This window comes from Cyanistes caeruleus, chromosome 8 (assembly GCF_971803275.1).
Source record: "Cyanistes caeruleus chromosome 8, bCyaCae1.hap1.1, whole genome shotgun sequence".
NCBI classification, from domain to species: domain Eukaryota; kingdom Metazoa; phylum Chordata; class Aves; order Passeriformes; family Paridae; genus Cyanistes; species Cyanistes caeruleus.
The window spans coordinates 35,644,298-35,656,909 of record NC_141708.1 but is presented as its reverse complement, the minus strand read 5'-3'; the positions used below and the strand labels follow the sequence as shown (position 1 = coordinate 35,656,909).

The following is a 12,612-nucleotide window of genomic DNA, read 5'->3' as shown; positions in this document are numbered from 1 at the left end:
CAAGTTTAAAAAGTGGGGCTTTTGTGGAAGTGGAAAACCAGGCTAAAACACTCTAATAACCTGGTTTTCCAGAGGAAAAAACAAAGTGTGCCTGCAGTGGTCAGGCACTCGAGGAAAGCCAAGAGTGGAGTGTCTGGGAACTGAGGAATAGGAATGGGTTTTAATTCAGCATTCCTTAGAAGGGAGCCCTCCCAGGCAACCATCCTGCCCTAAGCCTGGCAGGTGTGAGGAGGACTCCAGACAACCCCTGGCTGCCCACACTGCTCAGAGTGATGATGGTGACAGGAACACCACACACAACACCACTGTAAGTTGTGGCCCTCATCTGTATTTTGTCCTTTTTTTTTTTTTTCCAGTAACACTTGTCAACCTCGTTATTTTCTGTCGATAAACCTTTTTTGGGGGGGGGGTTTGGAGGGAACTAAAAGCACGTTTTGTCCTGTCCACAGCTGCCACAGCGGCGTGGGCGGGGGTGAACCTGCAGTGGAGTGTTTGTTAGTCAGTTGTAAACTGGCAGGTGTGTGCATTTCCCACACATGGAGTACACAGGAGCCCAGGCTGCCTCATTCCAGCTCCGATAACGTGCACGGCCGGCGGAATTCCTGCCCCCGCTCGTGGAGCCATTTATTGGAGACTGCAAAGACACAAAGGGATTGGGTCACTGCACGTGGTCAGCTCCTGCTGAAGCTAAATATGCTCTAGGCCAGCTTTTGGTTAAGCACAGGTTGCTTAATTTAATCTTAATTTTCTAATCACAGAACGGTTTGGGTTGGAAGGGGCCTTAAGAAAGACTCCCTCGTTCCAACCCCACTGCCCTGCACAAATGTGTGAAGTTGGTCTAATAAAAATAAACAGCCAAACAACAAAACCTTCCAGTATGGCTGCAAAGCTACAAAAACTCTTAAAGTGGATACAGTATTAATTTCCTTTATACACGTAATGCAGTATGCTGCTATATAGAATGTATTTAACATATAGAGAGATAGGAGGTAGATCAAGTAAATTAAATATATTTCTTTACAAAGAACATAATTTCTCAAGTCCAAAGGTAAAATAAAGCCATGCCACCCTCCCAGGAGTGCCCAGACTCGGGTCAGAGGCAGGTACTCACCCCATTTATTTCCCACTAGCACCGGGCAGGCCGCGTGCCGCGTGCTGTAATCGCCTTCTCCGCTCGGGAAGAGATTGTACCAGAACACAGCTGTTCCCTGGGGAGGGCAGGAACACTCAGCCCTTTGCTCTGTACAACACCCATTGAGGCAAAGGGAGGTGCATTTGTGTTTCAGATTCTCCTTTTCAACTGAGAGTCCCTTCAAAGTCTCTTTTCCACATTCTATCATTTGTTTCCTTAGGAATAAATCTCTTTTGACATGTCTATATACTTGGCTTTTAATTTTTTATTTTTTTTTTTAAATCCTAAGCCAGTTTCATTCAACTCCTGACCAGTTTAAGAAAGCCAAGATTAATTACTAAAGCTGAGCAACAGGCCAGCAAAGGCAAACCTTGCTGGAAGGAAAAAACTGACAGGAGAATTCACTACAGATGCCTCAAGACTAAATCAACTCACAGATTTGAGTATTTTCAAGATGTGTTTTGGAGTATTTAAAGGTTTTGCATTTGCATTCACACATGGACTATTGGGGCTCTTGGAATCCAGTTGCTGCACTTAAGGAAATTACAGCATTGTTAGGACAGCACAGAGGTGCTTACAAATATTTCAGAGGTTCATTTTAAAGCTCTGTTTGTGTGGGTAGGTGGGGAGGGAGTGGTTTTATCTGCTGGATCAATCCTGCTCACCTTTCTTGGCCAAACGCTGGCTCCCACTTCAGGGAAGACCGTGGCTCCCCCTGCTGACACATCACTCATCTGAACAGGTGGAGAAGAACAGGTGAATTCAGGCTGATAAAAATCTCACTTTTTCATAAAAGTGAAGTTTAATTTTAATGTAAATCCCTTAAGAAGGCCAAACCCCCTCTGTTCCCAGTACAGTCCCAGCCTTGTCCCTCCCACTTGATTGTTAAGGCAGTGGACATGCTGATGCAGACACAAAAATAAACAGGCAGGCAAATAATTTAAGCTAATGCTCAAATTCAGGGGGGAAACCCTCCTTAAGACACATGGAAGAACCACGAAGTCTGGGTAAGAAAACCTTCCCCGTATGTATTACCCCAAAGCTAGTGGCTGCTTCACTTGCAAGTCCCTTCAGTAAAAAAGAGTGAGAGAAAAGCAAGGATTAAATCATTCCATGGTATAGAATATGCAGTGACAGGTGGCAGAAATGTATCACTTACATAAAACAACCAAGTAGCAATTCTGTTGCCTGTTCCCAATTCCTTAAAAGCATCTGGCTCATCTTTCTGTGAACAAAAGCAGGCAGATTCCATCAGCATTTCTTTTTGGTTGCTGAGAGCAGCCAATGACACACAGCTGCTGAGCCAGCAGCACACAACAGACTCATGCAGAAGAATTAATCCAACCCCTGGATTTGGAAGGAGGGGAGGAATGCAATAGGAGTCAATCTATTAATTTAAATAAACCAGGCACTTTGAAATTCTGTAGGAGAGGGAGGGAGGGCGTTAAGCCCAGATTTCTAATGGGTAAGAACAACTGTGCTGTCTGAGGCTGAGTCTATAAATCCTCCTCACAGCAAACTGAATTATTTAATTACACTCATCCCCCTAGTCCTTGGCAGCAGCCAGGGCAGGCTGCTCTTGCTCCCAGGGTCAGCTGGGACACCTCCCTGCCACGCTCCACTCTGGACTCCAGCTGGGAAGCAGGGAGGAAGCCCTCCCTCAGTGACAAACCAGGAGCTAAGAGGTGCTCAGAACTTGACTTACAAGCATGAACCCACATTTTCATGAGTTTTGATAACAATTTCTGTCACCCCTCTGTTTTTAAACCCTCCCCCTGCAACCACAATTTTTGTACACTGAAATTCCAGCAACTGTTACTCCAGGAAACGACCCCAGTGTTTCCAGACAAAACCTGCTCATCAGTTGCAATGCCTTGGAGCAGGTGCTTACAGAGCAGAGATCCTGATTCAGAGTTGGTGGCTGGGATTGGCAGGGTTAAGGTTAATCTGAAGGGGTTAAACCACACAGAATTATGCCCAGTAAATAACCAACTGAATTTCAGCAGTCTGCAATTACTGGAATAAATAGCTGGAATAAAACAGGTGAGGAACTTAAATCCAATTTAAAAATTAAGGACACTGAGGTATGACTTTTTCCAGTTGTCAGGAGTCTGCTGGCACACAGCTTACAGGCAGTAACCTCCAGAGGTTCAGCTGGTGGTTTAGAGGGCTTTCTCCACCGACATGGATTAGAAAAGTGGAAGAGCTACAAAATTTAATATGCACTGAAGAACAGAGAGTGTGCCCCAGGCCAGAGGCCCAGGCTTCACCAGGTCTAGCTCTCCTCCAGCTCTTTACTTGCCCGTGCAAAGTCAAAGTGGGGCTCATATTGTCCTCCCACTCCATAATTTGCCACCTGAAAAAGAGAAACACAGCACTTGTGAAGAAGAAAGATGTGAAGACAAAACAGGACTTACCCTTCCAAAATCAAAATGAGGCTCATACTGGCCTCCTACGCCGTAGTTGGCTACCTACAGTGGAAGGAGAAGCACAGGATCTAGTGAATCAGTCTTTACCCAGGCAAGAGTTTGACTGTCAGCTACAACCTTTGCAGAAATGAAGTTTAAACACCAAGCCCCTGGAAATGTCAAGCCTCTGCCAGAAACAGGAGCATATCCAAGACTGGCACTGCAGTGAGCTCCAGGTAAGGAAGCTGGTTCTTCCCAGAGCAGAAAAGCATTTTTCTTCTACAGAAAACTTTTCAGCCTCTCTTCAAAACGGTGCTTTTAGATCATCAAATTTAAAGCACTTTTTCACCTGAATTTGACTGTGTCAGTTAAGAGGGTTTCCTGTCCTTCTTGCCAATTGGTTACAAACAAATAACCTCAATTTTCCACCAGATCCTTGGCCATTTTAACAGCAGGCACCTTGACAGAGTGGCAGGGAGCACAGCAGGTTTCAGAAGTACTTTGTGGGAGTCCTGCTTTCTAGGTACTCCTGCTCTGCTCACAGTCAGGGAGGCAGCTGCTCATTTAAAGGCCTCAAGCAACTAAACAAAAGTGCTTTTAAATTACAATTTACTCAAGTTACACATACAGCCAGTGTTTCCCACATCCCAGGAACACCAGACACACCGGTGGCCTTCCCTGAGTACCAGTCAAACCAAACTTTTTACTGCCTCCAACAGCAGCAAGGTTTGACCCTACGGCCACAAAACTCAGTTTATTTGTCTAAATAAAAAGGAATTACACATCCAGAGTTTCAGTTATCACTGTTCCCCTTCAGCCCCAAAAAAAGCCACTTCACACTGAACAGCTGCCCTGCAAAGACAACTTTTTCTTCCCCCCTGTAAACAAAATGACTTTTTGTGGCAGCCCCAGCTGAGTGAGCACGAGCCATCCAGGGAGGTGCTGAGCTGGTGGCTGGCATCCAGCACCAAACCCACACTGCCACTTACCTGCAGCTCCTCTGCTGTGGAGACATCCAGGCCTGTCAGGTCCTGGATCCTGGTGTTGATGCGGGACACCACCGGGCTCTCGTACCCCGACAGCCACGCGCTGGGGAGGGGACAGTTAGTGACAACAGGCAGCACAGCAGCAACACTTGCAGGTAATTTGGAGTGGGAGATCTGTTTTTAGGACTTTTCAAGGATTTGGTAGCATGACCAGAAGGGTTTTTGTGGTGTTACAAAAGCCTGAATTTAGTGAACACCTTTTTCCTTAGGAAAACCAATCCAGGTTTAAGGGAGCTGTATAGCCAAGGGCCTGAATTCCCACACTGGGCTGAAGGGAGTGTTACAAAGAGGGCTTCAAGCTGTTTTTTAAGCCAGGCACACACAGTTTTGCTGCTACCCCACTTCCAACAGCTCATTCAGCCCCCAGGGTGATGCATTTTGGAGCAGGATTTGAGACAGGAACAGGTGAGTTTACTGTATTTGTCTGTGGAGCTGGAACTCAGCTCCCCTAAATTTCACACACTTCCAGGCCAGCACTGGGAGCTGCCCCTTCTCATCACTTACCCCTGCAGTGCTACTAAAAGTAACCAAATAATGCATTAAATTGAACAATTGCTCTCAGAACAGCCTATTATAAATCTGGTATTTAGCATTTGCTTCAGGTACACAATGATTTTTAAGGGAGGGGGGGAAAAAACCCCAAATTAACCCCCCACCTATTTTTTTTTTTAAATGTGGAAGTTCAGCCTCAGTTCCAAAGGCATCTTTCAAAATGTTTGCCTCCTACTGAGTTCTTCCACATCTGCTCACCTGATGCCTGTTTCTGTTGCTGTTTTACTCACCCCGTGCCAGCCACTGCACCTTCATTTTACCCTGCACTAATATGGGTGATAATACTGATGATTTGGGGCTCATTTTCCCCCCCTTTTTTTGTTTTTGGCAGGAAAATGGAGACATATTTATTTTTTTATTTGCAGCTGACTCAGCTTTTGGGCTCAGCAGTGCTTCCTGCTGGACAGAAATCCCTGTGCCCAGGGCCCAGCTGGAAACTGGAATCAGCAGCATCTATGTATTTATTACTCAAATCAACCTTCTATACTAAATTAATTTTTCTATAATTAATTTAATAATTATAATTTAATTAATCTATACTAAATTAAATTTTTCTTTGATTTGTATTTTTGAAAAACCATAAATCCCCAAATACTTTGCCTGGGAGGAACATGACACATGACACGAGGCACTGACACAGGTTACAGAATCTCTACGAGCGCTTTTTTTTTTTATTTTTTAAGTGACAAATGAGCTATGAGATAAAAGAAATCAGATTTCTCAAGACAGACATGCACAAACACATCCCCAGACCCATCCACTGCTCAACACTTGTTAGTACAAGGAGGTGTTACAACACAACTTGCTTTGATTTCAGGTGGCAGAAGGATGCCAAGACATGGACTATGAAGCATTTACCAAACAAAAATCCCCCAAAGCAGCCGTGCTGCACAGCCATGGTGACCAGGTCATGCTCACAAGCAGCCCTAACCTCACATTTAAGGCACAAAAAGAGCCCCAACACACCCAGCAGCTTCAGTGCAGGCTCTCTCTGCCTCTGTCCAGTCTGTTAATAAAGGAAAAAAACCAAAGAAAACTAGCCAAAGAAAGAAAACCCCAAGCATTCTTGCTCTGTTGTTTATTTAGAGTGGCAATGAATGCTTCACCAGGGAGAATACTGCAGCCTTTCAGGAAGGGGAGCACTATATGTATTTAAAAACAAAAATTAACTGCCTCAACATACAAAAAAATCCTTTGAAAGGTGGAAGAACAGGGAATTGAAACCATATTCCAAGTGCCAGCCTGTCTGCTGGGTGCTGAGGGAAACCACAGGGAGGCCTGGAGTGCTGCAGTTACAGGGGGATTTAACCCTGGAGTGTCATGAGAGCTGCATCCATGACTTTGCCTGGCCACAGAATATTCCAGCTGTCCCACATTCCCTCCTCTGCTGCTGGCCCAGCTTATTCCCTTGCTGATAAAAAGTCTCTGCCTCATTCAAAACAATTTCTTCACACAAAGTTGGCTTTTTTTTTCCCAGCCCTTGTCTATCAAAAAAAGAGAAAGACTCCCCTGGACCAGTGGTGCATTAACAGCCTTAAACATGCTTAGCAGTTTGTTTTCTTTTAATATTTACAGACTTCCAGGTTCATTGCATTCTGTCCTATTTCTGACCAGCTGCCACCTCTGAATCCACGATGGGCCCTAACAAAAAAAGGGACAATTCCTGGGAAGCCACAGGCAGGGCAGCTCAAGATAGCACTGATTTAGTTACAGAAGGAATTGGTATTTCCTTAATAATCAGCACACAACTCCCCCAGTTCCCAGACAGTTGCTGACCCACTTGGCTTCGTAAAAAGCCATCCCTGAACTGTTGAAAAAAATTTAATGCTTCCATTAGCATTAAATCCCTGGTGCTGAATTCACACTGGGGGGGGCTTTTAACAACTTTTAGATGCCTGACAAAAAGGAATAATCATGTTGACTCATGGAATCAAGAAATGGCTCAGTTGGGAGCGACCTTAAAGCTCATCCCTGGGCAGGAACACCTTTCACCAGACCAGGCTGCTCCAAGCCTTGTCCAACTTGCCCTTGGACACTTCCAGGGATCCAGGGGCAGCCACAGAATGTCCCATATTCCTCCCTCTTATAATTCTGCATGAGGCACCTCAGATTTTTAATGGCACAATGCTTCTAGACAGAAATAATTTAATGATGAAACAGTCCATTAAGGAAAAAACTAAAAAATTCTCTGGAGCTACTGAACACACAAAAGTGCATCCCACCCCCAGAAATCTCATCTCATCTGCACTGGTCAGCCTAGGAGAAGACATTACATCCCAGCACTACTTCTGTAAGTCACTAGCCACAAAAGACTGGCATTTCTGTTTAAAAGCCTTCTAAGCCACCCTTGGTGTGCAGAAAAGCAGCAGAGACACAACAGGGAGTGAGTAAAAACCCAGCCTGGTATTTCTGAAGTGGAAACTTTTTACCATGACATGCTGCAAGCTCTGGCTGCCTGCTGGGAGGAGGGAGAAGGAGGAAAAGGCAGTTTTGATCTGTAAAAGCAGCGTGTGAGTGGGTGGGTTTATCCTGGTGCTGCACACACGGCTCGCTGGCGCTGGCAAGGTGCCCCCCCCTTCACAGAGCTGCCACGTCCCACCGAGGGAACAGTAGCTCTCTGAGACACAGGAATGCTGTAATTTAGGAGGGCATGTGCTGGGAAGGAATGTTTGGAGGAGGGAAGCAGTCATCTATTAAAAAAATGAAGTGAGCATTTTTTGGTTTTCAGGAGCAATGATTCATCTGGAATCCGGACCGGCTCGAGCAGCTCCAAGGGAAAGATGTTGCTGGCAGTGCAGGAGAGCAGCAGGAGCAGCACAGGGGCTCTAAATCAGGCTGGTGGAGGTGGCTTCTGCCTCCTACTCCAGATTTAGGTGTCAAGTTCTCTTGGAAAGTCCATGCCCACCCTGCAGATCTGCACATGGAGGAGAGCAAAGGCAAGGGGAAGCAGAAGGGCAGTCCCACTCTGCCCCTCGAGGCTATTCCTACCATAAAAATATGGCCTTCCCCAACTTCTTGGAGATGTCTCTACAATTTTCATTCCAGTTTCCAGTGAGATTTAAAAAAATTAGCTCAATAAAATGGGATTTAATTCTGAGAGTTCCTTGGGTACATTGGAAGCAAGTCCCACAGTGCCACATTTTTGAGCACCAAACCCCATTAAGAACTTAAGGGTCCCATTCCCCAGACTCTGTCCTGGTTTTTTAACTGGCCTTTAATGTTGGGTGGTGGTGTCTTGTACTATTTTTTTCTGCCCTCAGGGAATAACACTTCCTACTAATGAGAAATCACAACTTGAAGTAAAAAGTTCTTTCACTAAGCCTCATCTATTTAAATGGGAACCAATTATGCATCCCAAATCCCATCAGTAATCTGGTCACCTTCTCCAACTCCCATCATTAGCCCATCAGGTTTGACACGAGGGGGTGTTCAAATGGATGAAAGAGTTTCCTCAGTAAATACTTCAGAGCTGCCTGACACAGAGGACAAACCCCACAAGTGAATAAATGAAGCCTTCCAAATACACAGTGACAAATGACCAAGATTGGTAAGACATGGACACAACTGAACATTAAAAGCAAGAAATGAATATTAAATGCAACACATGTCCAACAGGAAGATGAATGTTCCTAAAATCTCTCTGTGGGGGCAGTTTTAAGGAGGAAATGTGTAAGAGCTTCCCAGACAATTTCCAGAGGATTCCTACTACCTGCATGTGCCAATGAGCACATAGACCCAACACACTGCAGAGGTGTGAGGCATTAAAAAAAAAATAAAAATGTTTTCAACTTGCCACTGGAGTGGCCTTAAGGACCTCAGCTCCAGTGGTTTTCCTAAGACTTATTGTTGTTCCTGAGTCAATCACCTTCCTGTGATCCCATATTTGGAAGCACTTTTACCTTTCTGTGAAGAAATTCAGAGCTAAATAAAAGCCTTTCAGCTCCAGGCCATTCCAAGTTCAGGGATTTGTCCACAGCAGCTGAAAGAACACTGGGTTTCTATTTGAGCAGCAACTACCTCCCATCACTCCAACCTGGAAATCCCTTAAAACCATCACCTAGCTTTAAAGGGCAGTGCTTCCCAGCAATCACAGCAGCTCCTAGCTCTAAGCAAGCGTGGGCACTGCAGCTGAGGAGCAGAGGTGAGCCAGGGAGGTGCCAGCAGAGCCCCAGGCCCGCGTTTAGTTCGTTAGTCGCAGCGCACAAGCCATGCTCAGCCAGAGAGGGCACTTCCACCTCGGAATGTCACCACTGACAACCAGTCTGTACTTCAGTAGAGGATAGCTCAGCTTGCTTAGCCCACTCTCTTTGAAAGAAAGGCTGAAGAATAAGGAGAGATGCACAAAATCCTTGCCCGCGTTCGGCGCTGAAGCAGCACAGCCCCAGGACACGATTCCTCGGACAAGGGATCCCTTCCCCTTACCTCTTAGAGACTCTGTAATGTGCTGTGGTCAGTTTCCCAGTCTCAGGGTCATGAACAGTAGCACGGCTCAGCTACAAAAAGAGAAAGGACAAGGCTTACCCACCTTGCAGGCTGCTTTTTGGCCAAGCCCCAGGTGTTTGAAAGGGTTCCGATTGGTCCGGATGCGATGCTCGCATATTGGCAATGGTTGGAAGGGCAACACAAGCTGCAGCTGCCATGTTCCAAATCACAACAAATTGGTTGGAATAATTTGGTTTGATTGTCCTTTCACTTTTTTCCTCCCTTTAATTTTTTTTTTTTTTTAATCAAGACTTTCTACAAGTAATTTGTGATGCTGAGTTTCCCAGACAATTCCTCCTCACCCAGAAGTTTTAACTCCTCCCAGAATTTTGGCTCAGTGCTGATGGCCTGTGCAGCCAATCTTTAATTACCACGGCTAAAACCAGGGGAGGGCAGGCAGGGGCAGGTGGTTTCTTTCAGATCCAGCCAATTTTGGAAAGCACTGGCTAAATTCAGCACTTGTAGTACTCAATGGACAAGCTGAAAAGAACCAGGAGCCCAGTGGAAGCCAGCCTGTGTTCTGCCAGGTTTGTGTCAGGCAGGAGGTAAAGGAGCCCAGCTGGGAGTGTGGGATTATCCTGGACAAGGAGATGTGGCCCTGTGTGCACAGCAAGGACCTGAAGCTTTTCCTACACCCATTAAGGCACTTTGAGGTCTGCTGCATTTTCCAAAGAAAGGGAGGACAATTCTTGGTTGTGAGAAAAGCAAGGGGAAAGGAAACGTCTAGATTAAAAACAAAAAGCAGATTTTACTGAAGCTTTTGTGGCATCTTGGTATTTCTCACACTGACTGCAGAGACTTGCTTGGAAAAAAACAGACTCGAGAAGGCGACCAAAAAGGAAAGAACAAATCAAAACACACCCCCAGAACTTCCAGCAGAAGGAAAAGACCGAGAAACTCAGCAGTACCAGCCTGTTACGGATCTGCACGGAGTCACAAGGTGGACAGCAAGCTGTCTCTTCAGCCCACCTCTCGTTTCCTCAGAATGAGCAGGATGTACACACTCATTACGGGCCCAAAACCTCTGGCATGGAGCTCTCTTACCTTTTGCTAATTCTGTAATGTGCCGTCTCCAAGGCTCCCGTTATGGGGTTTGAAATGGTGGCTCGCCTCAGCTGTGAAGCGAACCATCAGAAGTTGCATTACAAGCACAATCTGCATCCCAGCAATCCGACCATTCAGAAGCCTGGGGAGGGGGACAACGCCACCGAGCCGCCACCACTGCCCTGCTCTGTCTGCCACGGGGAACCAGGGGGAGGCTCCAGCTTTACTAAAAGAAAGGTTTCTCGTTTGGTTTTGTGGGTTTTTTTTTTTCCCACCAGTCCTGTTTCCATGTGTGTAGCAAGAGCAGTTGGCTGAATAAAGCAAACTACAGGAGCTTGGGTTTCTTTTGTAAGAAGCTGTTCTGGGAGCGGCACAGTGGTGTGGCGTGCGGGCAGTGGTGCTTTGTTACGCTGTCCTGCACGAGGAGTCTGACAGGTACATGGAATCCAGGCAGCACCATAAGCCAAAGGTGAATAAACCATTCCTTTTCGGTCCTTCCTGTACCAAAAGCAGCACTGAACTCCTTTGAGCTCTCACAAACTTCCCCTTCAGCCATGGTTGCATTTACACAGAGTAGGAACTGCTGGCTGAAGGCTTTCCTTTCCCTCTGCTGTGCTCCATTCACTTCATGCCTTCCCATCTGTGTTAACATTCCAACTCAGAACCTCACACGTGCCCTTTTCATTTGCGTCGTGTTCTACCAGACACACTCTCCATCACTCATAACTGGAAAGGCTGAGATGCACAGCCCAAATTTTGCAAAAGGCACGATGTCATGCCAACTCCCAAACAATCAGAAGCATCTCTCCACTGTTAAAATAAGCTAAACAAGCTAAGGCCTCTCTCTCTCCATACCTGCTGACAAGAAAAGATACTGGGAGCTCCCAGCATGCTGCTTCTCCTCTCCTCCCATGCAGACACATAAAAAAACAAGGCACAAACTACAATTCCAGTGAGACTCCAGAGCTGAATTAATGAGGCTTCGTCCTGCCAGCACAGCAGAAGGCTGGGCACAGATCAGCCAGCACTGTCTCTTCCCAGAGGGCAGCAGCATCCCGAGCAACAGGAAGAAGGAGATGACCTTTAAGTCTCCAAGAGCACAATCCTGCTGCTGCTGAGCCGTGCAAGGCCTCAGCCACAGGGAATATGGGAACAGTAACTGCATACAGATGCTCCTGCCATAAAGGTCTCCAAGTCTTCGCCATGAGCTGAGTGTTTGACAGGAAAACAATGACCTCAGCAAGTTCAGAGCTTGCAGTCACACATTTACAGTTTCCTGCTGCGTAAAGGAGAGCTTTGGTCACATTCTGCAGGTGTGGAATGCATCTTGCAGGAGCAAAAGAGCTCCAACACCTCCAGGCCAGCAATGGGGGCTCTGATTTCCAGCCCTGCAGCAAGGCTGCCTGGCAGGGCAGCAGGAGGAGATGCCTCAGGTACGTGGAGGGAAAAGCTTACACTCCCTGCTCACAGTTCAGAACATTACCTCAGAAACCTCAGAACACAATCACCGAGGTTGGAGAAGACCTCCAAGATAATCAAGTCCAACCTCTGATCCATCCCCACCTTGCCACCCAGCCCAGAGCACTCGAATCATTGCTTGGACACCTCCAGGGATGGTGACCCTGCCACCTCCCTGTGCAGTCCTTGCCAGTGAAGAGATTCTTCCCAATGTCCAACACCTCAGGCTTCAGGGAGCTTTAAGATCCCCCTTCAGGCTCCCTGGTCCAGACAGCCTCACCACCCAGGTGCTCATGTACAACCACAGCTGCTCTACACTTTGCAACAGCTTCTCCTGTAGGGAATGCTCTTATTCCCTTAATCTCCTCCTGCTCAGCTCTTTCTGGACAAAAACCCATTTAGGCCAAAAGCAAAGGAAAAAAGCAGGAAAATTACATTTCTATCAGTTTAAGTCTTATTTTAGAATTGATGGAAAAATAAATTAACTAAT

General features: G+C 46.3%; 1 protein-coding gene across 8 annotated transcripts in view; it reads right to left on the bottom strand.

The window, feature by feature from the left end:
• Positions 1 to 308: 308 nt before the first annotated feature.
• P4HA1 (prolyl 4-hydroxylase subunit alpha 1) overlaps positions 309 to 12,612 on the bottom strand; it is a 27,607-nt gene continuing 15,303 nt past the window's right edge. For 3 of the 8 annotated variants that reach the window (XM_086899954.1, XM_086899955.1, XM_086899953.1), the window contains 7 exons: positions 9,561 to 9,631; positions 4,530 to 4,629; positions 3,550 to 3,603; positions 2,292 to 2,357; positions 1,798 to 1,866; positions 1,112 to 1,208; positions 309 to 634 (listed from right to left, as the gene is read on the bottom strand). In XM_086899954.1, coding sequence (XP_086756080.1) covers positions 564 to 634; positions 1,112 to 1,208; positions 1,798 to 1,866; positions 2,292 to 2,357; positions 3,550 to 3,603; positions 4,530 to 4,629; positions 9,561 to 9,631 — 528 coding nt within the window. In that variant the 3' untranslated portion in view covers positions 309 to 563. Of the gene's footprint in view, positions 635 to 1,111; positions 1,209 to 1,797; positions 1,867 to 2,291; positions 3,489 to 3,549; positions 3,604 to 4,529; positions 4,630 to 5,779; positions 8,053 to 9,560; positions 9,632 to 10,664; positions 10,736 to 12,612 lie in introns of those variants that run through there. The other 5 variants (XM_086899957.1, XM_086899956.1, XR_015289903.1 and 2 more) reach the window with 4 other exon arrangements.